Source organism: Dermacentor andersoni, chromosome 7 (assembly GCF_023375885.2).
Source record: "Dermacentor andersoni chromosome 7, qqDerAnde1_hic_scaffold, whole genome shotgun sequence".
In the NCBI taxonomy this organism is placed as follows: domain Eukaryota; kingdom Metazoa; phylum Arthropoda; class Arachnida; order Ixodida; family Ixodidae; genus Dermacentor; species Dermacentor andersoni.
The window spans coordinates 164,135,513-164,161,129 of NC_092820.1; the positions used below are offsets into that span (position 1 = coordinate 164,135,513).

The 25,617-nt window shown below is 45.9% G+C and overlaps 4 protein-coding genes across 6 annotated transcripts in view; 2 read left to right on the forward strand and 2 right to left on the reverse strand.

The window, feature by feature from the left end:
• LOC126533206 (unc-112-related protein-like) overlaps window positions 1-3,331 on the reverse strand; it is a 29,058-nt gene extending 25,727 nt beyond the window's left edge. Inside the window, exon 1 of one of the 2 annotated variants that reach the window (XM_050180477.3) lies at window positions 2,866-3,331. Coding sequence is in view for 1 of the 2 variants with exons in the window: in XM_050180476.3 (XP_050036433.1) it covers window positions 2,159-2,243 (85 nt within the window). In the remaining variant the exon portion in view is untranslated. Of the gene's footprint in view, window positions 1-2,158; window positions 2,773-2,865 lie in introns of those variants that run through there. The other variant, XM_050180476.3, reaches the window with a different exon arrangement.
• LOC126533246 (hydroxyacyl-thioester dehydratase type 2, mitochondrial-like) overlaps window positions 1-16,728 on the forward strand; it is a 47,111-nt gene extending 30,383 nt beyond the window's left edge. The window contains exon 5 of one of the 2 annotated variants that reach the window (XM_050180520.3): window positions 16,640-16,728. The gene's annotated coding sequence lies outside the window, so the exon portion shown is untranslated. Of the gene's footprint in view, window positions 1-5,849; window positions 5,875-16,639 lie in introns of those variants that run through there. The other variant, XM_072289378.1, reaches the window with a different exon arrangement.
• LOC126533239 (leucine repeat adapter protein 25-like) lies at window positions 12,835-19,836 on the reverse strand. The gene is made up of 3 exons (XM_050180512.2): window positions 19,482-19,836; window positions 16,560-16,949; window positions 12,835-13,598 (listed from the first exon to the last, which is right to left on the reverse strand). Exons 2-3 carry the CDS (start codon window positions 16,890-16,892, stop codon window positions 13,251-13,253), a joined length of 681 nt encoding a protein of 226 aa, XP_050036469.1. The 5' UTR covers window positions 16,893-16,949; window positions 19,482-19,836; the 3' UTR covers window positions 12,835-13,250.
• Window positions 19,837-20,343: 507 nt separating this feature from the next.
• numb (NUMB endocytic adaptor protein) overlaps window positions 20,344-25,617 on the forward strand; it is a 100,397-nt gene continuing 95,123 nt past the window's right edge. Inside the window, exon 1 of the mRNA XM_050180481.3 lies at window positions 20,344-20,730. The gene's annotated coding sequence lies outside the window, so the exon portion shown is untranslated. The remainder of the gene's footprint in view (window positions 20,731-25,617) is intronic.

Sequence of the window (25,617 nt, forward strand, 5' to 3'; positions counted from 1 at the left end):
TGGAAGGCCGGTGGCTTCCGCGGTGGAACGCTATTTGCAACGGGATGCTGCTCGCGGGACGAGCAACGCCAGAAGAAACAGCAGCTTCTTGCAGGAATGCTGAACGGTGCATTATGTACAGCACGAACATGTCTGCTACTGAAGCGCAAACCGATGAACGCTGCTACCACAACAGTTTAGTGAATGCGCGGTGTGCGTACGTAGTTTCAGGTTAACGACAAGAAAATCATGCGATCGCCAGGAACGACAATACGAAAACATAATAATCGGCGGTTATAGTTTAGAAGATCGCCGCCAATAGCGCTCGATTGCGGGGGATGTTTTTGCTATGTAGGGAGGAAATGCGTTGCTTTTACTGCTGTAAGCCTTGATACCGCTATCAAAGCATGCGAACTTGCAACGTGACTCCATTGGTTTCATCACTGATTTCGTTGGCGCGTGTTCTTTACGATTTCACAGTGGAAGCGACGATACTTTTTCGTTTTTCCCTCTTTCTTTATTCGTGACAGGCGAGACATTTTCGTTTCGAAACATGATCCGAAGAGCGCGCTCATCCTGTCGCACCGTCGTCTGCTCCACTGCAACGGATTTCGTATGCTCAGCGGGTTTCGGTGTTACTTTTGGATCTACGTTCGTGTCGCTGATCAATGACGTCATAGTAACGGCTACATAGGATAGATTAATGTATACCAACAGAGAAACATATCACCACTTCGCTCTAAATGACTATAGAGGGAGATTTGCCAGCCTGCAACTCAAGAAAAACGGGGCGGTTGAAAAACATGGCGAATTTTCTGCCACTCTTGGCTGCCAGACAACTGAGAGAGGGAAAAAAAAATGCCGAAGCAAAACCAGACAGTATATGGCTCCAAAAGTTGGCAGTTAAGCAGCTTCATCGTTTGCTGCCCTCGTGTCACGGCGGAAGCATTTTCCCACAACAGCTGGTTCGTGTTAAAACCGACGCCCAACTTGCACGGTCCGGCGACAATTACTCTCGGCGGCGATTCTGCGGAACTCGTTTCTCTAGACGTGGCCTCAAGGTGATATTCATTAGCCGGGTGCAGCTTCAACTTGCAGAACTCCATGCACGGTGCGACAGTTGCGTAAGCCAGGAGCAGACGACGCCAGCATCGAGCGCTTCTGCTACTTCTGCTTCCGGAATCCGGTCCCCGATCGACCTGTTGCGTGGTTGCGTGCAACCGTTCCGATGCGCCAGGAAGGACGAAAAGTAACGTCATAAGCTTGAGATAGTCCGTATCCGGAGGAGCTCATCGCATGCGTTGAAAACGTGGCGAGAAATATTCGGCGCCAAATGAAGATGCTTCAGCGGAAAGAAGGCGCCATCCGATGTCCAACTCTCCATACCACACGAAGATCGCGCCATACTGGCATTAAAAAAGAGAGGCATATTAGCAGTGGCATAACTCGTCTCTGTGGGAAGGGAATTAATGGCGCGCCAAATAAAATGCCTTCTCGGCTACAGCCTTCACACAAGCTCACATCAAACAGCTGTTGGCCTTGCGCGTTTTCAGAAGACGGCGGGCTCCCACAAGCCTCGAATGCAAAATAAACGAATGAATAAAGCGAAAAGCCGACACTTGCTACTAAAACACGCGCAGCTAGAGTTGAGAGATTGCTACTGGGTTAGGGGCACATGTTATCAAAAATCACACAAACACAGCAATTGACACACGCAAGTTGTTCAACAGCCGAACAAGTCAGGTAATTTCTGAGTAATTTCATGCCTACCGCGACAGCACATGCTAAATCGTGAATGCACTTGCACCATCTATGATAACGCAATATACAAGCCGTGACACGCCTCTCCATGTGATCGAACTTTTGGATGCACGCCTCGGTGCAAACCTTCGGGTAAACATTCAGAGGTCATTGGGGATGACTCACGACTATATATATGACATGCGCTGGGGCCTTATCGGCTTCATTGAACGTCGATTGCACTTCATCTGCCGAAAATCCGTCTGCTCGTGCTCGTTCGAAACGTCACATCAACACCATGAGACCGGGCATAAGCAAGACGTATACCGTCACGTTGCACCGCTCGAATGATCATTCAATGTAAGTGTGTCACCGCTGTGTTTTCCTGGCGGACCTTTTAGTCACGGAGAGACCACAACGGCGCTATCCGGTTACTCACCGTAGCGCGGCCATGCAGGGTCGGCCGCTAGCACCGGCAGCTTGCTCGCCGTGGCCGTGGAGAACGCACTTACGTCGGCCGCCATGTTCGCTCGGTACCGTGCAGCTCACGACGCCCGCCTGTTCTTTCGCTCGCGCGCGCGGCTTTCTTTTTACTGCTCGCTGGAGGGATCACGAACACGGCAAGCCGCGGGTTGCACTATACGCCACACGCCGAAACAAACTGCATGATACTCGTTCAATCGGCCTCTGCGCCGGTGACTTGACTGAAGCGAGCGCGAGCTACTACGTGGGCTCGAGAACGCCCCACCGCAAGCAGCCGAGCGCAGGTCGTCGGGGAGCGAAGTGAAGGAGGTTGGTTGGACCACGCCGGCGCCAGGCATGACCAAAAGTGTAACCCACGAACCTTTCGACGTAGGAGCGACGTGGGAAGCTCCCGGCGCCGCTTTCTTGGTTCCTCGCCAAGGCGTCCCAAATAAAATCGGGTGGCGCTCAGCGCGGTGCCAGTAGAAGCGCACGGCCTCACCGCGCCATCGCCCGAACGCAGCCGTGCTTGTCGCTCCGGAGAGACCGAATTCGTTCAGCGCCGATCATGTCGTACCGTAGCAACGTCGTTTAAAAAAAGAAACGTAACGACAGCTGCAGACAGCCGATCGAGATTCTCCTAAGAGTTCACGAGCCCCAACATTTTGAGGAGGGTGGACTTACCACAAGTCGGACGAGAGTTCTGTTACCTCGACGAACACATTCAACGTCGTCGGGCGTTCGGAGACGGTCGTTCCCAGTTGACTTTGCTGAGGGTCCCCAGTTTTTCGACGAACGAGCACGGTGTTTCCCTCGGGCGCACTCGACGACCTACGACGGCCGCATACCCTCGCAGCGATGATACGGCCGCGCGTAGTCACCAACTTAGCTCACTTCACTGGCTGGGCCTTCGCGCAAACTGAAAGTGCGGAAAGAAACTTTTTTTCTTTATTTTTGTCGCGCGTGCCGAGGATCTGACGCTGCGCCGACGGACGACGACAGCGAGTAACCAACAACAACAAAAAAGGGCGCGGGCACTGCAGAAACGCAAAAGAACCGCCGTGTAAAGAAAAATTTACCTAAAGGAAATCGGTGAAGGGAGGAGCCATGGTCATTCCTTATATGGGCAATAGGCGTGACGTCACGAAGCGTCGTATCAAGTCGTGCACTTCAGTGTGTACGCCGATTGGTTGGAAATGGCGAAGACGCTAGGGGAAGAATAAAATCATAAAATCTACGTGAAAATAATCGCAGATGCTACTGTCCGCTGCTGCGACGCCTGGTTTTGTCATTTCCATTGCCTGTGTGGATACTTCGCGGTTTCCTTGGCATTGCGAAATGTTTTGGAACAAACCGCTTTCCAGCTCAGCTACAAATAACGTGGCAAGCGTTCTGCCTGTGAGGTCATGCAGCGCCCGTTCGATGTTTGCGCGAACGGAAAGGCTGTAGTAAGTCGACGACTGAGGCATTCACGAATCTTTTGAGTTCGCTGAACGCTGACGTTTACCACGTTGAAGTTAAGGTGTACGCGTGTGTTGTAAATAGTCGGGACATTGAACGGTTGCACAGTTAACGATCACTTCGTGGGGAGACCACGCCCATAAAATGCAAGGCGCGCGATCACGCAATGACGTGAGTCATAAACTCGCCGTTCGGGGCTTGACTTAGAAACTTTTTATTTCTCAAACCCACGAGGTACACAGCCCACACAAAACAGATCCACCGAGCCTGTTCCGAACTTATAACAGGCATACAAGTATTTATGGCAACGGCGCTGTGTTCTTTAAAACCTTAGCTGTAATGTCGAAAATGCGTTCAAGAGAAACATTGCAGTACCGAGCAAGCCCAAATGATGACCTTTTACAGAATACTTTGGCGAGTGTGCATTTAAGCAGCACTGTCCGAGCCAAAATAAAAACTTCGACAGAACAGCACGCGTGCCGTATATTTACAACTTACGGCGAGACATTGCGAAAGTGTATTATAGAAGATAATGAAAGATTATTTCAGTTAAATTGTGCAAAATGAAATGTTGAATCAGCAGTGTGCCAGAAATAAAGGTGTAAATAAAAGAGTACGAAAGCTGCTAACGCTTGAAAGAGCGTTTTCTTGGGCATGTTGGTAACCTATAGTAACAACTAACATTTTTTGTGCACATACAAGAAATAACACACGACTAAAAGGAACGACGCACTATGTCCATGTCGTTCCTTTCAGTCCTGTGTTCTTTTTTGTGTGCTAAAGAAGTTGTTACTATTCTTGCTAAAGCTGCTAAATTACAAAACTGCTGCCAAGACAACACAAATGGATGACTAGAATCAATATGGTCAAAAAGAAATGAAAACTATTTCAACACAATAAATGACAGGAACACGAAAGTTGGAATGATAAAAGAGCTAGGCTTGTGCACTTGTAATGTGAGCTAGTATATGGCAGAGGATGATTAACAGGTTTCTTAACTAATGTAAAATATATACACCAATATTAAGGCTAGACACATTTTTGAGCCAGTCAAACGAATACACATGGCCAATAAATAAACTAGTAAAATACACATAAATGACAATACTGATAATAAAACCTGGTTTTGTTTCACAAAGGAAGTGTCAAAATTCAGATTATTTTGTAGCGGATGTCACCCTGTCAAAAGTAAACAAAATGCACGTGCCCGAAATTTGATAAGTGTTATATGTGGGCTTACACTGCAAAAACAAAAAATTGCAACATTTATTAAAAAGAAGGTGCCTAAGCAACCAAACACTCCTTCAATTAGGCAAACATTTTGCAGAAATGAAATACCACGCTGGGAAAAATTTGTGCACTTGCAAGCCAAAGAATGGAGACCATGGCATTGGCAAAAAGTTAAAATTCCTTCGAGCACAGCTCCACAACATGGCATTGCTTCAATGCATGGCACTAGTCAAACATGCACACGTAGGCTTAAAAAAAAAAGTTTTTTGCTGCAGCATTTGTCTCCAAGCTTTTGCTCATGACTGTACATGCTATTTTAAAAGGTATGCATCTTGAATGAGGGCAGCAGACAAAGCTCTTCACATAATGTTCACCACTATAGTCATAGAACAATGCTGCTTGAAGTATAAGCAACACAATGACTTGTAAAACCAACAAAAACAAGAAATTTAGATTGTGAGGCACCCAACAGTTGCAGAATGTCAAAATGATTCTATGAATGGCATGCATTCAAAATAAATAAATCATGAGCTGCTTTTGTGTGTTGAAATGGTTCAGCGTGTTTATCACTTTGTGTGTGCTAACCCATGATCGCATCTCGCATTCTCTGAAAAGAGGTCCACAAGAGACAGTGTTCACAGATGGTGTGACAGTAGTGCTCCACCTGATATAAAATGGGTGGGTGCAAGGATACGGGACAATGTAGACCAAAAAAAACAAAGCAATGAAGTTTTGATAACATAAGATAATAAACACAACACAAAGTCAACAGCGTGGCAAAAATTATCAGCAACCACACTGCTTGTGAATGGCAGTAGTGACCAACACAGATGACGTACATCACTTCAAGCTCGTTGGAGCATTGATGTTCTTGTTTCAATTACCACAAGCTCGGACATTCTGGCAGTAATATAACACAAGGCAAAGCTGTGATTGCATAAAAAGGCAAAACATATTTGTTACACCTTGTTATGCAGAAGCTGAACTAAACCTGGGTACCACCCAAAGTAACCAAGGACCAAGGTTTGTTGTTCATCAACATTGCATGTTTTAAAACAAGTCGCATATTGTTGATTGCTTTGTCTACACAAAATTTGATACGGAGGCCGCATCTTTATTATCTGGTGCCCGGGAGTGCCCTTGCCTTTCTTCAGCCACTTTCGGCTGCAAAAACTGCATTATTTTTTGCTGCTATGTCCATGGAAACAAAATGGTGTGACCCACTTAAATGCTAAGCAACATTAAGATGCATCAAAAGCATAGCAAGCCTGCCAAATCTTGATGTTTCTTACAGTTAAGTAGAATTACAAATTATAGGCTGAATTGCTTATAGAGCTAATTTCATTGTAAACAAGGCTCCCATGAGGCAGCCCAAACCTCATCTTAGTTTTTTATTCCTCGTGCTTAGGGCCACTGCTTTTATTTCTACCCTGTTTAATATTGACCAGATGGGTCTACATTAAAACCTTGGACTGAACACCTTGGTATTCATCAGCCTTCATCAGGTGTATGGCCAACCTGTTAAGCAGTTTTGTTTCGAGACAAAGTGCTTGCAAGCTTATTTTCGCCATCAACAATGCTCTCATACAGGAGCTGAAATGTTTTCTGTTTTGCTCCTTGTGTTTGACCCCATTGTCCTTACCTTTTACCAGAACAAACAATTATGTGAGTCTGAATTGTTGACAGTCATCTGCACTAGATCTACATTCAATGCAAGTTGAGAAATACATTAGTTACATACACACACCACTGAAAAAAAAGAGAAAAAAAAAGAACTGCTGTTCATAAATAAATACTGTTCCACTACATAACCATTGGCACACTTGAACAATGGCAGTTTTAAAGCTTTGTTCATGCATCATGCAGCAGAATTACTGTGATGTGGCATAGTTAAATAAAGATGAATGAGGACATGCCAAAAGCTATTCAATCAGTTATCTGGAGGCAAAAATATGGCTCTAAAAAGGTCGCCTGCTCAAGGAATGGCCACACGGAGAGACAATTATTATAGAACGCAGAACTGCAATTCACAAGTTTCTCACACATAAAATTAACTAAACAAAATCACAATAAAGATGCAAGAAAATTAACAAAACAGCTACACCAACAAATGTGTTTTAAAAAAGCAATGCGTTTCTTACAGAAGTCTCGGTATAAACAGTAAGTTAAATTACACCTATTCATGTTAGTTAGAAGTTTTAAAAAATGTTCCACTGACTTTGTGCAGATCTACAAATACGAAAGTTGTTCGCTTTCCGAATAAGTGAAGTGAGTACTGAGATATATGTGAGCATTATAGAAAGACTTGGATGATAAAACTGTGGAATGGTAAACATACCAAGTTTCACCAGGTAAATTTGTGATGATATAGCAACGTGATTCAGCAAAACATTGTTCAACACTGTTATATTATTGTAAGTGCTCAAGTATTTATAGGCGAGCCATAGGAAGGGTGACCCGTTTCACGTACATGGCTGAAATGCATGTGTTTGTTGCTGCCTCAAGGCTGATTATGGGTTTTTTTAAATGGTATTTAAAGGGACACAAAAGGCAAATTTTAAATTAGGCTAGAGATATAGTCTAATCATTTATAGCTCTCTTAGCACTGGTCAGCACCTCCTCTACATTTTCCAATGCCAGCCAGATGCGGCTGATCCGACCGTCCACCACCCTCTCCTATCGTCCTTTCCTACTCTCATGTTCACAGCTGCTTTATGGTAATGGGGGAGAGTACCATCTGGGTGGCGCCTCACGATGGAAGTCGGAGGAAGACTGACAGACGCGTGATAACCTGAGAGACGCAGGGACGGAGCATCTATCACTTTTCTACCCGAACGGCAGCAGCGTGCCGCAAGCAGTCACACCATCTGGATAGCGTCACATTGCGGCTCCCACTGGGGAGCGAGCAATTGCACTGGCATTGACAAAATAGAGGAGGCGATGCACTGGTTCACTAGTCAGGCATGACTTCCTGCAAACAACTCAGTTTTTATGATTTTCATGGATGGTCTATAAATCACACAAAAGAAAGCGGTTGTGCAAAAAAGTCACACTTAAGTGCCACTAAACATCTGGGCCTTCCATCTCGCAAAACTTAATGAATGCAAGCTATTCCGAAACATAAAACGGATAACTAGCTGTTCCAGCACCGCCTATCTAGCTTAACTTAGTAATTTACTTCAGCGCCCCTTTAAGACGACAGCTTGCCTAGAAATCCTGACGAGAAAAAACAACTGCAACATGTCGCAAACACAACATCTGTACTAACAGATAGTGACATAGCTTCGAACACGCAGGATCGATGTATGTTGACAGAACCCAATGAGGCTGATAACCGTCCACGTCACAAAAGTACACATAACAGTTTCATTGTGCACATAGAGTTCAAAAGAGTACTTCACACAACACTGAGTTTCATGTCACACAGAACTAATCAGGGTGTGCTGATCCAGATGATAACGTGTCACAATTAGGTGCAGCATCCCTCATGTGTGCTTATCATTTCTGGCATACATTGTAAAAATGACAGTGTCCATGTTTGCACGACTGTTGCATTCTTCAAAGACACTACAAACGTAAGTGCCGAGATAACCAAGTTCTGAAAGAAAGGGGGGAGAGGAGGGGCATAATGCCATCTGGCATTATACGAGAAAGATTAGATGAGCTGCCTACACTTTGTTTCATACTTAGCAGGCAATGCTGTGGAAGCTGCACTAGTAGTGCGGTCATAGAAGTATCGCTGTGTGCGTTCACAGTGCAGCTTTTTTTTATTTCCAACACTTTCTGTGAAATACATGCTTCACATATTACAACTAGAACTTTCGAATGTAAGGTTACGTCGAATCGCAGGTTATTTCTGAACTGTTGTCTGGAAAGAGTCGTAATATGGGGTGCTATAACGTAAAGCTATTCCAAACTTTTCTGTTCCAGTTCTACAATCAGCCCTCCACAATTGGTCAAAACATTTTCAGGCCACCCCCACTTCTCCTGTCTGTCACGCAACATCACGAAAACCGTGATAGCCCCCCCATTTGATATGATGTGTAAACACTGATTATACATAAATAGACCGAACAAAAGAAAAATAATTATTTCTGATTCGACGCCTTTTCGTCATTAGCCCTCTGCTATTGGTCAAAAATTCTTGGGCTGTGCCCACTTCGCCTGCCTGTCGCACGACATCACAAAACTGCGAAAACTCACTGCATCAAAGTGACGTGCACGCATTAAAGATGCATCAATATGCCGAACAAAACTGGACTTTTTTCTGAATAGCCGGGGACTGTCCCATTTCAAAAGGAATAGAAGATGGCTGCCCGCTGATCGCTCGGGCACTGGCTACTTGCACCTGCCAGAGAGCATAGATTAATTTATGCATAATAAAGCTTTTTGCGTTGCAGTACATTATCTAGCCCTCCTGGCATGTATACGACATTGCTCCACCAACTATTAATTGCTGAAGATCTGTTTTAGCAGCATTCTTAACCTTCCTTTGTATACTGCTGCGATTTTCGACCAGCCACCGCGATCTAGTAAGGGGAAGCAGACCAATTGCAGATGCCGGCACCACCCTCCTCATCTAGCTATCAATTTTCACTGTGCTGGCTCGACTCCATTGAAACCCTTTCCAGTTGAGCATGCACCTCACCTCTTGTCAGCCAATTAGATAAGAAAAAACATTCATCGTAGGCAATGTTATTCGTTTTGAAAGCAAACAAAAGTGACCTCCTATAAAAGAGGAGAATGTTTGATTGGGCTGTTCAGACAACCCTGTGGGTCACCACCCGATGCTTGTGTCGGTGCTTACATGAATTTGACGTAAGGAGGTTGGCATAAAAACAGATTGGCATAGTTTTACGTTACAGGGTCCATGTTTTCGTTGCATGTGCAAATGGAGCGTTGCAGCCGCTGGTAACGGAAACATATCACTCTGCCCGTTTGGCGGTTAATAGGTTGATCTGCGACATCCGCCATGTAATAAATTTAAGTCACATTTTGTGACGCAAAAGAATGAGACTCGATGTTTCACTGAATTACACACTACTCTCTGGTAGCCAATGTGCACTGTGGGAAGAGTCTCGCTCCTTCGTAGCATTCCTGCTATGCGTAAAACAAAGTAGCCTACATCCTGTGAAAACCATATAGCCAAAGCGAAGAAATGTACTTGGCTGTTGTTCCAAGTGCACAACAACTGAGGTGAGGTCGCGCAAGCATTTCGCTTTCCAAACGTTCGCCTGCCCTCTCGTGATTCACATGGCTCCACCCTCCTGCTGTGCGGATGTCTACTGACAAAAGCATGGCACCCAGCGAATCACAAAAAGGCAAGCTCGACGATTGCACAATCTCGCCCCTGATGCAATGGCTCAGTGGCTATAAAATGCTGCTGCTTGGTACAAGGTCACGGGTTAAATTCCCGGCGGTAGCTGCCACATTTTGACGAGTGAAGAATGCAAGAACACCAGTGTACGGTACGTTGGGCGCATATTACAGAATTTCCGAAGGTCAAAATTAACCTGAAATCTTCTACTACAGTATTCTCATAGCCAATGTCGTTTTGGGACACTTAACACAGACAGTTGATATCAACTTGATGTACAGCACACGCTGACGTGAAGCAAATGCCTGCTTTTTCGCTACAGGCTGTTTGATGTTTCTGGTTTTTGCAGTAAAGTGAAAGCGTATCCGCTGATGCTTTCTTGAACACAAGGACCACTTGGCAAACATTAATGTGTGATGTTAATATTTTCACTTGCTAAATAGTCGCTGTTTGAATATAAATGAAATGTTCCTTTTCATCTCGGTGCACCCTGTGCCTCTGAAGCACATGTGTAGATGTTTTTCACAGTGCATGGTTGTGAAACCTGTGTTCACTGCATGTCCTCCTTGGCACTTTGTAATTTTGTGCCAGATCGGGTGAATGTCCAAGTTATGTCAGCTTCAAAGCTTGCTCTCAATTCATTAATCTTGGCGAAAGATCCTGTCCTTGTCCGAATTTGCCAAGCAAATTCAGAGTGGTATATGAAAGCTTCTTTTTCATGCATTGATGTTTCAGGCACGAATAGGAAAGGACAATTAAAGAGCTCAATGACCACATTTTGATCTTTGTTCCTGCGGAAGAAATTCCACAGTGCTATGGCCTGATTGCCTGTTGAAATGGATATGGCAGAGTGCTCTCCTACTGTGCTTAGCAATGGAGGTCTTCTCTTTGTCAATTAAAAGTAGCACTTCTACGTCTAATGCAACAGTATACGTCCAAAGTTACGAAACAACGATTAACCTCTAAGCTGCCTTAAATTTAGGCAAAACAGCTGCCGCTTAAACACCATGTACCTTTCCAACACGGTGACAAGACAGTTATTAAAAGAGGATCCTGATATTTGTCACAACACGTATATACTCTTGCAACAGTGATTAATTGAACCAGAAACAACAGCAAGACCGAGTCCTGTGTTTACAAACACATTACCACCGTTTGTGTCAGCAAAAGGGTTACCATTCCTCAATGTGATTTAGAGTGCACTTCTCCACGAGTGTCATCTGTGTGCTTACATATTTATGCACCATTATGAGTAAAACAATTTGCTAGAGTTAGCCTTCTTGTGTGTCATTCCGTCTGTCTACATACGAGCTTGAAAGTTTCAACATTTGTTGATGCAGCGTAGAAGGTATCGGGATGTACAAAAAGAAGTATTATGAGGAATGTTTAAATGTTTATAAAGGAACTTCTTTATAGCTGCACCACTTCTCTCTTTTTTTTTTCAGACATCTATTACAGTTACATAAGATGTGACATGAAATATTTGAGCACTTGCACGATGCAATATGCTATGCCAATACGCTGGGCTGCGAATTTGTAGCGATGCCTTTTACGATGCTAATGTTCTGCTGCACTTGTCGCGTTGGTGAGTGACCGGAGTGATGCTCCGCACACTCAGGAACGTGAAAAGTGCCAAAAGAGCGTTAGCATCGGAAAAGGCATCACTACAATATTGTGGCCCTGTTCACAATGGTGACACACCATTCTAAAGTCTGTGTGAAGGCGCGTTCACAGTGGCGGGAAAACGCGCAACGCAGAACGTTTTCCGCGCGCCGCTTCTCGCACAAACCGGTTTTTCTCCCGCAGACAGGCTGCTGTGCCGTCCCGCAGAGCGATGGGTCGGGTACCTATTTTTCCCGCGCCGCTGACGAGAACAGCCAATGGGGGCCGACCGTGAACCGTGACGTCGGTCCCAGTTCAGTGACCCCGTCGGCGGAGGCTGGGAGCGTGCTGCGGGACACTCGGCGGTTGCTTTGCCAGCATGAATGTGCGACTTGAGGCGACGGTGCAGAAGCAGCGAACAAGCAAGTATAAGTAGGTTTACCGTAGCCAACAGATCATCGTTCGAACCAGCCATCCTCGTCGCAAAAAGGGCGACGGGAGGAGAGCTAGCAGACGATCAAGACGACGACGCGGGAAAAGAGCGCGCTTTCCAGTCGTCTCTGGTGTCACGTGACTGTCCCCTTCTCTCTCTGCTCGTTAGGGTCCTCCCTCAACGCCTCCTCTCTCTACATTCCAAGACAACCGCAGCGAGAAAACGCGCGCAGTGTGAGCGTCATTCGGAGGAGCTGCGACGCAGCGGCGACGTTGACGCTGTGCCGCTGCGGGAAGTCTCCCGCTAGTGTGAGCGCGCCTTTACCCCATTCAGTTGAAACTGCCAAGGGCACACTTCAATAGCCTTTTTTGTGACCACAGTTCATGACTGGCCAACTCAAGTATTTCAATTTCCACATCTCGCCTTCAGTGTGCATAAAGTAGTGCTAGACAGATATCTTGTGATTGCTTGTTTTCATTTCGTGTTGTTTTCTCCTTTCATCATTGGATCACATGCTAGCATGCCACCACTGCCGGAATCAACCACTTGGCACAATTAATGGTAAGAAAATGATAGAATATGAGAAGAAACCATGCAAAATATGGCCACTGAATCTTACGACATCTCAATTATTTTAGCAACACCCTCTGCGCTTGTGATTAAGCTACTCTTCAGCAGCTTTCCATCGTTTTCTCAACAAGACAAACAAATTGTGTACAGGGAGACAGCAGCAAGATGCAGACATGACAATGATGAAGATGCAAATATGCTGATGCTTCATCAGATTTGACGTTTTGAAGAAGTGCCCGATACGGAATTTCAGAAGTCTCAGCTCGGCTTCAGGTTTCTGCCTTGAACTGTTATCTCACTCCAAGAGTCACAAGCATTCACCCTACTGCCCAAAGTTGACGACAATCTTACAAGATCACCTGAGCATCTGCTCCAGTCCAACAAGCCGCATCATAAACATACCTGTGGCCATCAGAGCCCACATTCTCAACACATCTGCAGCAATGGTTGCTTGATTCACAGAACGTCATCGTACTCGCCGCTAGAGCCGGATGAGCTGTCGATGGCTAGCGTCCTCTCTGGCACGGCCATGAGGTTCCTCGGCTGATGCCGGGTGTCATAGCGGCGTGGCGTGGAGCCCTCGCTGCTCGACCGTTGGTGTCGCGCTGTGGGTGGCGGGATGGGAGTGAGGTCGAAAGCGGCAATGCTGGTGGGCGATGCCCCATTCAGCTGACTCAGCAGTTCCTCTTGGGTGGGATCCCAAGATGGTGACCTGTCCTGGAGTGCCTGTTTGTACTCCTGGATTGATTCATTGAGCGACCACAGCTGGCAAAGAAGTGACATGTCCATTTGACGAAGTCCCACCTGCGTGGAAGACAAAGCACATGTGTGAGGACAAGCACATCGTGCAACGTTGTGAAACATGTTACCAGTGCAAAATCAGTAGGGAAACAAGTAGGAAACGGTAAACACCACCAAGCGCTAAACTACTACTGAAATTTACTTAAGAAGCTTTAGTTTGGGGCCAACTCTTACTTCCCTATTTAAATACGCGTAAAATGCAGAAATGCTTTTAAGAGACAACTGCTGAACTGATGTGAATCAAATTTATTGCAATTGAGAGAGCAAGTTCTAGCAACTCCTGTACACAAAATTATCACTTATGACCTCTAATTTCTGACAAATATTCTAAAATATTGGTAATTAAAAAAAATCTAGGCACGAAGTTTACAAATCCACAACTCCACGCAAAAAAGATATCGCAGTTCTGTGAACTGCATCAGTTACAGCATCTAAAGTGGCCAAATTTTATATCTATTAATTTCCAGTTTACACGAAAATGTTACAATGTTTATTAGGGTTTTGCAAAACTCCTACTCACACATTAGTGGTGTATTTCAGAGTGGTGCACAATACATGCATTTTGTGTGCTTCAGATGTATAAGGTGCAGTTCTGAGAATTGATGTTTTTAATTTCTGAGTTGTAAACTTCATAGCTGGGCATTTGCAAATTTTTCAAATTTCGATATTTTTTTACACTGGTGGTCTAAATAAAAAAATATGCTTCCTACATTCACTTGATTTCTACCTTTTTTTCTGTTAAATGAAACAAACTTCATGAAAGTGAAAATCGGTGCAGTAGTTGCTGAGAAAAATCATTTCTCTGTTCCCACGTGCCTAGATGGGAACTCCCCAAGCTAAAACTTCCTCTTAACACTTTTTCACGAATCTAGCAACTAACTAAACCATCTAAAGGCAGACATTATATTACACATTGACAATTTTCCTCAAGTGAGTCAGTCCACAACCAGAATTTCCAGCCACACTTGGTATTACAGAGTTTCACAAAAGCTTGGTAGAAGAAAAACTGCCGTAGTAGCCGTTCGACCACCATGCAAATGATGGGAGCTACAGACATTTGCTGGCAGGCATTTGTTTGCCCATCCTGTACTACAGATTCATTTCTCTAGCTCTGCAAGTTTTATTTCCCACAACTCAGTCTGTTTCCCATTTGCTCAATGCTTTGTAGTTTTGCACTAGTGCCACAAATCTGCTGATTTTTATTTGTTTTAATGTGTTAGCATTGGGAGTGTCAAAGTGGAAAAAATTTACGTGTGTGATGTGTAGAAAGCCGGTCAGATGGTACATATAGTGCAAGAAGAGATGGTGGTCTGCTTCGGGCCAAATGTCAGTTGCACTTCACTCCTCAAAGAGGCAGGACATGTGTTGAGTGAGCTCCTGGATGACACTTTGCAATGTGGTGAGCACAGTGGGGGTCAGAGAGAAAACGGGGATAGCCAATATTCTAATAGACATGAAGAGAAAACATGGAGCTGGGCAGGCCATGTAATGCATAGGATAGATAACCGATGGGCCCCGAGAGTTACAGAATGGGTGCCAGGAGAAGGGAAGTGCAGTCGAGGAAGGCAGAAAACTAGGTGGGGTGATGAAATTAGGAAATTCACAGGTGCAAGTTGAGATCAGTTGGCGCAGGACAGGGGTAATTGGAGATCGCAGCGAGAGGCCTTCGTCCTGCAGTGAACATAAAATAGGCTGGTGATGACAACAATGAAGAAGATGATGATGATGAACACGGCTTTAATCATGGCTCTGGGGCCCTGTCAAGTTGTTGCTGTCACCTGCTTATCAGAATCTGTAGAAGATATATAAACTTCTTCATTGATTTGAAACTGTGGTAACATCCTTTTGTATCAGAAGTTTCAGAGAACCTCTCTCCAGATACACCAGTGAAATGATCCGATTTTTTTTTTTTTGATGACCTTGCGGCCTAGCAAGTTTGCAGTGGCTACAGCACGTGCGATATTTACACACTCCGTCTCTTCAATTCCATACAGTACAGCGAAGGATACAGCTTGTGCCAGGCAATTGATAACGACAACCAGTCAGTCGCATGTACCAGCAAGGACAGGAAGGCCCGCCCATAGTGTGCCACGGATCTTTCCACAAAGTTTTTGTTCAATTGGTGTTGCATGTTGCAGGGAGGACATTCAGAAATGGAGGAGCTCTTTATCTGGTCCACTCTTCTGATTGGTTGGCACAACCCATAGCTGTCACTGTGGTGCACGGGGGTTAATCACATGTATTATAGTGGCTCACTTTGCACACAAAGTATAAGGCAGAATGTTTTAGTAAACAATCAGGGCACTTCTCCTGCCAGAAATGGCACTTACACAGTCATAACTGCATTATGTGCAGAGCCGTGAGCCAGACCAAGCCTATTCCTGTGCACTTGCAATCACTCCCTTACTAGCTGAAGTGCTGCTCAAGAAACCTGCGTAGACACTAGCAGCACATTTTTCTCTAGGACATGCTTTAAGAACGGTATGGCTTACTGTAAGTAGATATGGGTTTGTGCTTCTTGCAGTGTTCTTATCAAAATTTTTCAATCATTTATCATGGACTTTTTGGGGGCTTTCTGGCATTCGTGGCTTCCTTTTCTTTCTTCTCTTCTTTTTTTTTAAATTTAAATAAATGTGATGCGCAATCTTACCTTCATCAACCCATATGCACAGTCAAATTTCAGTGTCGCCTGGACTGGTGCACTAAGTAACTCTTGCCGGTAAGTAGAAAATCAACGTAAATATATTACTACCGTCAAAATTCGACATAATGGACACAGATACATCGAATTATCGCATATAACAAAGCAGCTCTCAAAATTTTTTTGCTGATATTGGTGGGTAATGAGTAGGTGCTTATAACAAATATCTGATATAGGAAGGTATTTCCATGTTGGACGCAACTTACGACTGTAATCAATAAGTTAAAAAACATCAATCAATAAATAAGAACACAAGTTATCACCATCTCCTTGCGGAGGACTGCCAGTTGTGCATCGAGTCTCGACGATCGGCCCGACCAAGTGTTTTGCGCTTCTTTCCCAGTGCCACCAGCGACACGGCTGTTTCCAAGTGAGCCATGCGAGTGCTCCGCATGCGGCACTCGTTGACGAGATGCTGATGCTCGGCTAGCGCTGCTACTCCGTGCCGGTGCGACGGGGGCCGCCCTGCTCAGATCCTGCTGAATCATGGTGCGCATAAGGTGCACACGTTCCAGCTCACGCCACTGGCTGCTGTTGAAGTTGATGAGGCCACTCAGGCTTTTTGGGAGTGGTGGCAAGTCTCTCAGTGCTTCCATTCCCTTCCGCTTCTAAGGACACACTGTAGTGGACTGAATCCTTGAAAGGTCTCGCACCTGCATAGTTAGAATGCAATAAAGAGAAAATGGTGAAAAACTAAAATCTAATCTGCACTCGACAAAAGTTCACTATATCTTGGCAGGAAGTGTGGAATTATCTTGTGTTAGCTGAAAGTCCAATCGGCGACTGCCTTCGGAATTCTCATGAAGCTGTAACTCAAGTCTATGGAAACAGCTCCGTGTCTTGTTACAGGTTAAAAAAAAAAAAAAAGAAGAAAATATCTTTACCAGGAACACGATTTCTAGTGTGTACACGATCTCCTCATTTCCCAGCACTCTGTGGATGCACCACACTAGGGAATGACCACTGAAGTGGTTAAGCAAACCGTAAGCCAGTTGATTACCCTGAACCCACTCATTAGTTCACATGTGCCACTTAAGGTATGGGAAGAACTTCTCATCTAAAACCCACCACTATCATGACTTTGCACAAGGTAGCCTTGTGGTTAATGACGACAACCAGTTTCATTATGACCATAATACTTAGACGTTCTTAAAACAATCTAACCATGGCTATACCTTAAGGTATGTGCACTGCAATATTATACGCGTGATCTATAACTCGAAGACTGGTTTTCAAGTTGATCTTTTAAATGAAATGGTCGTTTTGAGACGGGCTTTGCCGCTTATTTTGGTTTGTTTTGAGAGGGCCACCTGCTTGTTTGGCCTGGTTTCATTTTGAAACCTTGACTATGACAACATTAAGCGAGAATGTCAAATTAAGAGATCTCATCGGTAATGTTTTCTACAAAGTAAACATCTCTTCAATAGTTCAAAGTGAACAGCTGTACTTACTTAAGAGGTAGAGGCCAAACCTTGAAAATATGTTTAAATTGTACTGAAGCACACATTTTATCTATTCTGACAAAAACCAGCCAGTACAGCATAGTCTGTAGGTCATAATCCATATTCACAGTCACTTTCCTCACTATAGTATATAAGTATATAGAGCTGCTACAAACTACATGATTTCAAAGCGAAAGGGACAGTCTTCCACACCATTAGATAATTATCCAGAAAGTATTGCCAGATCGACCACCTTCCTGTTGCAAGTTTTTAATGACTTTATGTTGTTACTAAACCATACTGCGCTGGCATCTTTAATTTGTTATTTACCAAGCAGCATGGTGATAGTGTGGCCAAAGTTTGATATGATGTATATTGGCACCAAACTTGAGAACACGACAGATTTACTTTCAAATAGAAATTTGAGGCTTGCAGGTTAAATGTCTCTCATCATTCTGTGCATAACATTTTAGACATCATTTACGCAGTGCTTTAACAAAAATATCACAATTTTGCCATAAGGGCGAAGCAGTGAATGTGATGGCAAGATGTTAGAATATTACACAAAGTGTAGGCCTCATAGCTGTAGTGGCAGTATGAATTGAAGTAAACGTAAGCTAAGTAAAAACAAACTGTTGGGCTACGGGGTGCTCTGTTTGAATCCTGCATGCACTCTGACAATTTCATCTATGCTTATTAATAAATGCCTTTCTTAGCGAACTTACCACCACATTGCTGTATTGGGTATGTTTCAAACCTCTTCCGTGGGCCGATCCTGGAGGTTGCGCACAGCCATGCCAATGGAGTTGCATCGTTTTAAGGTTTGAGCTCAGTTATTATTGTTGCGCAATTGAGAAGATTTAGAATGAAAGGCATGTGCTGTCGATGTTTTACTTCATGATATATGTTTGTGGGCTGCCATTCTCAAACTAATTAGGAATAATTTTGTCTAGAATCTAAGACGTACGTGGTATGAGCAAATTTCAGTGGCAGAATGGTGTGGCAACGTCATATAGCATGGTGTGTCTATGTAATTGCTAACGCAATAATAATAATAATAGTAATAATAATAATAATAATAATAATAATAATAATAATAATAATAATAGACATCCAATCGCGGAAACGCGCATGCGGAAGGGAACTGCAAATGGTGTCAGGGATACACGAATATCAAAGGTGAAGAAAGCGCTTGAATTCTCGCTTACGGGCGTAGCTACGCTGTTGTACGCTAAATAGATAAACAAGCGGCATACGCATGTGACGTATGCTGCAGGCGATGAAAGGCCATTCGTGTCGCCGAGGCTCTGCGAACACACAACCGAACCAGCACCTTGAGCGGGAACTTGAGCAAGCGTGAACGGTAAAAACTGAAACCCACGTTATCGGCCCTCGAAAGTCACGCAGGTGCTTTCGGAACAAAATTGGCAGCGCCGACGCGAAACTCCTGAAAGCAGTCACTTTCCGCGATCCACGAAACAAACAAATAAAATGCATCAAGGCCACTATACTCTGGTTACACATAGCAGAAACTTTGCGCCTCCGATCTCGATAAGTCTCACTCTTTCGAAAAAAAAGAAAAGAAATACGGTTTTCACTTTAATACCGCTGAAATGAGATCACGATGTCAGACCATGAGACAATCGGCACTTGTAGTATGTTTATGTTAGTAACCCCCCGCAATCGCACAATGAGCAGCGTGTCATAGCCAAAACCGGCGAAAGAAAATTTACACAGAAATACCTGAAATAACGAGCAGACTGTGACCGCGTCGGCTGAACGGTACTGGCAGCTTGATCCGATCACATCGGTACCGCAACAACTAACCGGGCGTACGGAGAGGAAAACGGGTGTCAGAAGTATGCCTAACCGACGATAGGTGACAGCACGTTACAGGCGGGTGGGTGTTGTGAGGAGAAGCCCGCGCTTCACGCCGCCAACCTATGCAAGGTTTCTAGCATAGGGTTACTAGTTTCTAGTTGTGGATCTTGGCTTTTGATGACACCGTGTAGATAAAAATGAATTGTGCCGAAAACTGACGCATTATGATGTCGTAATAAACAAATTCGTTATGGCTTTTTCGTGGACTGGTCGGTTTCGGGTCATGGTGAACCAATGCATTGGGTGAACAGAGCTGCGCGAAAAAAAAAAGCGAAAGAAAAGACAAGCGCTCAAGACGTCCACCCTTGCTCGTAGGAAGTTATTTGGTTATTTACAACGAACAGTTGTTTGGATGGAACTATTGACTTCATTATGTAAGCTTTGCACAAAAATGTGATGTTGCATACTGCACCGACCAACCTCAAACATTGCCGCAACATACTTTAATATTTGGCTTGTCTGCATTTGCCGCCGTAATTAGAGTGCCTCCAAAGTCAGAAGTTATCTTGCACATTCTATATAAAAACGTGCATTGGCATAACGGTGCTACGCTATGTGGTGCTATCGGTACAGGCCACTGTACTATCGGTGCCTAGCCACCGGCTGTTCCACACTGCGGCTGGCGAGCCTTCGTCGACTCTAGACAGATGGCGCCACCAGTTCCGGCCGTCGGCCGACCGGCCAGGCCGGCAACTTACGTCAGCGTCGTGGTGCATGCTGTGTGCTCGCTGCCGCTGACGCGATTTTGGAGAGGGATAGGTCGGTACTCGGGGCGAAGCTTGCCTCTGCGGCGCTGGTTGGTGTGGTGGTGCGTGCGTGTGTGCTGTTGTGCGCGGCGGACGACGAGATCTTCATGCACAAGGCTACAGGCCGTGGCAGCTCTGCCGCCGCGGACGTTGGGGCCGTACCGACAAGACGACGGCCGCGTGCGAAGGGATTATGAGTGGCTCCTCGACGGCCCTGCTCCGACGGGATTACTACACAGCGGCAGTGTCGCCGGGGGAGCAACGCCACGGAGTTGCGACGACGCGCTAGTGAAGGGGGGCACCACGAACGTCGGGAGAGAGCGCGCCCGGTTCGGAACCTCTCGGAACGAACCCGGCACTTTGAGGTGAGTGCAGCGGTCTCTCTCTCCAGGCCTAAGCACGTCGTGGAAAGACTTCGGCGCCCCGTGTTGTGTTCTGCTTGTGGCGAGATCGTTATGCAGGGGCATTCCTTTTTGTCAAGCCGCGCTCTTTCTCGATGAGGGCCCCGCTCTTGAGTCCCCCTGTTCTCTTCGGCACCACCGATAGCTCACGTTTTGTTGTCGTCTGCAAAAGCGACGCGTTAACGCGGCGTGCGGCGTTGCAGTTTCATTCGCCCAATCACCGCCGTTATACACCGGAAGAAAAAAAAATCATAACCGGATCAAGAGTTGCCGCTCTCGGCGTTCGTAGCTCGCTGTAGCCTGCCTCGTGAACGAGCCTGTCGTCGTGAGCTACGCCGCCACCGCCGGGCTGTCGCATAGCAACACCATTTTTTGCCGCGTATTCTGGAACACTTCCCCCCGCCCCCCATGTTCTTGCTTGGGCCATGCGTGTGACAAACACGCCGCGAAGGCTGGGCCACAGAACGGCAAGGACGTTGTTTGCACGCCGTAGCCGCTGCTACTGCGTGCATGACGTGCTTCTATTTTTTTTCTTTCTTTCTTTTTTCTGTGGCTCGTGTGCGCTAGGAAGTCGCTTGTGCCGACATCACTGATTTTTCATTGATGCCGCGGCGCCATGTCGGTAGAGCTTTTTCTCTCGTCTGGCGGCATCGACAAGGCGGATCGCCGTCGTTGGCCGGTGATTTGTAGTCGTCTCGCGCGAGCTTATCTTCGAACGACGGACGGCTCGTTGTCTGGAAAGAAATATTGCATCTGCCAGCGCGCTACCCATCATGTTGCAAAATATCACAATAGAAGCCGCTTCCTCTCTGCCGAAGGACATTCGGACGTGGTTCTATCACTCATCTTGTTGCGATCACTTGCACTCCGGCCCGTATATACTAGTATATGTACTAGTTATATACTATACAAATTCTAGTCGAGTTTGCTCCGACTTTCACGGGCAGCGGGTATACGTAAACTTGATGATGCAGTGCTTGGGAAGTTGCGCGTACAGTGCGTGTGAGCGGAACTGAAACTGCTCGCGCACAGTTCAGCTGTCGACACCACGCGCACGTTGAAACATATCTGAAAGCGCTGAGACAAAAACGTCAGTTGCTGTATCCAGCCGACCAAATGAGCATACTTTCTCTGAACACACACACACTTATATATATATATATATATATATATATATATATATATATATATATATATATATATATATATATATATATATATATATATATATATATATATATATATATATATATTCCATATGATTTTGTACATCAGGTTTATCCCACGATGACAGGAGTAACATACCTGTATGGCGGCAGCACATGGCCTTTTTAGTCGAATTCAGTCCGATTATGTTTTCCCGTGATGTAACGCGAGCTCACCTGGTCAGCATATTTCGTTTTATGCCCGTAGTTCCGTCTCTGCTGCCATCGGAAAAACAGAAACATATTAGGTAGGTGCAGTACTTTTAATCGACGTTTCCTGCCAGGTCCCGTGGCATAACAATGGTCTATTACAACTCGCCCGGGGCATCAAAAGTAGTTGCCGTTACCGCCGGCGCATAACTCGACGAGGCACGTATCGTCGTCGGCGGCGGCATTGCTTTGCGTAGGCCGGCCGTCTCGCTTTGCATTTCTGTGTCGGGTGTGGGAAGGCGGGGGTTAAAGGAAACACTACAAACCGGCACGCCAAAGCTTTGGCGCAGTACGCTTACACGCCTCTGCTGTGTGACGTGCTGCGTGGGTTCGTTGATCTCGGCTTTGACTAACCGCCGACCAGGTTCGACGCCCGCTTCATTTCGCCCCCCCCCCCCCCTCCTTTTCTTTTTGTCCCCACACCCCTTGTCGTCCATCTGCGCGTTGTTGGCTTTGTCTCGCGAGAACGGTGCAGTTCTGTGGAAGGCATGGCGTGCCTGTGCAGTGTGTTCTTCCGCGACGTTGTACACGTCTGCTTTGGTCGCTTGTCGGCTGGACGGAACCATGGAGAAAGGACAAGGTTGAGAGCATTACGTCACGCAGCCAGCCTTGGCAAGCAAACGCTCCGTGAAGCCATCTCTTTGCTCAGTGGCGGCCCAACACGCGACCTATTGCGTCGAGATCACGTAGCAATAATCAAGATTTGCTGATACGTTTGGTTCCCAGTAGCTATGCCAGTAGTTTTTATTCTCTGCTCGCTTGTTCGGCTGCCCTGCTGTGACTCTGCTAGAGTGGCTAGAATTCTAGACACCCTAGCTCTGCCTGCAGAGCGGAAGCACCAAAACCAACCGCGCACGTTGACGTGCGACCACGTGTTGGGTCGACAGGTTTGGCTTCAATGACGTTGTGCGATGCTCCCTCCTAACTTCTACCTTCCTCCATGGACGGAATCATCCTCGAATGAAGCTTTGTGCAGACGATCATTTCTTCCGCCATACAGAAGACGTAAGCATGACGCGCGATGTGACTTCAAAATGGTTTTACGCGTCCAGTTTCGTGAAATGCATTACTATCGCGTGCTTTGCATGCGGCAATCACTTAACCGCCACGCAGAATGCCGCTGGGCTTTAGCTGTCGCCTGCTGTGAGCTGTCCTCGAATGAAACTCCATGCAGACGACATGATAGAATGTCTGCTTCGGTGAATACGTACCGATGTTGATTAGTAATTGAATGTGGTACCGTTTATTGTAAAATTAACCAAAACCCAACCTACGAGCCCTGTTCACGCCCACAGCACATAAGAGCCAAATGTGCGGAAACATATTCGTGACGCCTCACTGACGTCATAGGCCTCAAAAGTTCTGGCGCGAAATTCGAAAATAGTAGTTTCTTTTTTCTTTTTAAGCTTGTGTAACGAATCTTGGACACTTCAACTTCTCGATCTTATGTCATCGGCTTGCGCGCCGACTTGCTGATCCGTGCACAGATCGGTCAGTCGACACGACGTATTATAAATGAGTGAACAGGAAATTAATCGTTACGTAGTACGACGATTTACCTCGTAGAAAGCCATCTTTTCTACCGAACAAGGTGGGAAAGAGTTCCTGAAGAGAAATGTACCGCACCGCCTTATTGTTCGCCTATGCAGCAACTGTTCGCTTTGATTGTCGCCAAGCGTTTTTGAACGGTAACGAGTGTAGATTTCGGTTCCAATCGGGAACTACTTTCTTCCGCGCGCCGCAAGGGGTGGGCGCTCCGGAGGATTTCACAATGATTTCACGTCGTTGCGCGGGTGTTCAGCCAGCTCATGCAGGTTGCAAACGAGCGAGGAAATCGCGCGACGGCGCACAAAGAACTGGAAGCTTTGTTTTTTTTTTTCTCGGTCGCCAAATCCCTCCGGTCGGCTTGCGACGGTGTTTCTCGCGCAAATAATTGTCCCTCCTCCGCTTGAGCGATGACAGCGAGGGAAGACTCGTCGCCCGCAAATCAGCTTTCTGTCTGCGCGCGACGACTCGAATGTCATTTTCGTCTCGTCCCGAACCTTGTTCTGCCACCTTCTAGGGGCCGTAGTTCTGCCAAGCGCTGCGGGAAGCCCTGTATCGCCTCTTCTTTTTTGTTTATTCGCCTAACTGCCTGCGCTTTTATTTGTGGTTATTTTCTTATTAGAACTGCGACGCGTGGCCAATGAAGTAGGTCGATGTCTCTTGCTGGAGGTGACGTGGCGAACGCTCCCTGTATTTTCCTCCCTTGCGAAATATTCTCGAAAAAATAAAATAATAAATAAAAAACAGCATCGGGGTCCCAGGCCAACCTAACTGCCATGCTTCCCTGCGTTTAAAAGTATTGAAAAAATGGGAAGCGGCGAACGAGTTCTCAGAAAGCGGGTTCACTCATTTCATTGCACCTGTTGCCTTGCGTGTGTGCATGGCGTCTCCAGCTGCTGAGAACAAGGCCGCGGGATCGATTCCCCGTCGCGACTGCCGGAATTTGATGCCGGCAGGATGCGAAAAAAAGCGTGTGTGGTACGTTGGTGCCCGTGCAGGTTTGAATAACTACGCGATGATCAAAACTAATCAGGATTCGTCAGACTATCGCTTCGTTCGCAGCCATCTGCGTTGGTTAGGGGCGCCAGACTTATTCGCTAATTGTTGAAATGACGTGGGAGCGATTCCCGTGAAGCCGCGTAGTTGCTTTTTGACTGTGTCCCCAACATCGTGTACGCATACGGGATGTTGAAATAAAGGCTTGATTACGTCCCACATTACCAATTCCGAGTATCCAGTGAAAATTAAGGGTCCAGTCAGGTTAACTGGAACGAGAATTCGCAGCGTGTGTAATAATAATAATAATAATAATAATTTATTACCTTATTGTAGTGGGGTACATAGCGTATCGGACCTTTCAAAGCCAACAAAGAGGCGTGCTTGGTTATGCCCGGCAAGACCGGCGAGCGAAGCTGGCGCTATAAAATCACTGCATGTTTGCATCCACCTACCAAAGCCTATGAGAAATGACAGGAATCCAATAGACAATAACATCAGTAGCATACGAGAAGATGGATAAACAAACAAAAACAGCCTCAAGTTTCAAAATTCATTAAAGATTTGGGCAACAAAACAGCTAGTGATGATTATAAACGGGTAGGGATTCGCCCATTGTGTTCCGCTAATATATATTCGCCAGCCTTCCATTCGACTGGTGTGCTGAAACGAGACGATTTAAACCAGAATAAAAAAAAACCGATTGGCTGAGGAGGCCCGCAGATTTCGCCGCCCTGCGCTGAGCCAGGCTCAGTGAGAGTATGACGTCACATAGAAGCGGAGTTGCTGGGCCCAACCCAATGTAACTTTTCTATGCAAATGAGGGGGGGGGGGGGTACCTTTACTAGTACAAATGTGAATAACGCCCGCCATTCGCCATAAAGACGCGTAAACC

Excerpts from the sequence above, each read along its gene's own strand:
- LOC126533239 (XM_050180512.2), bottom strand. The coding sequence starts at position 16,892 with ATGGAAGCACTGAGAGACTTGCCACCACTCCCAAAAAGCCTGAGTGGC. Across the intron at positions 13,599-16,559 it reads CAGTCCTCCGCAAGGAGATG|GTGGGACTTCGTCAAATGGA; the intron begins GTGATAACTTGT and ends TCTTCCACGCAG.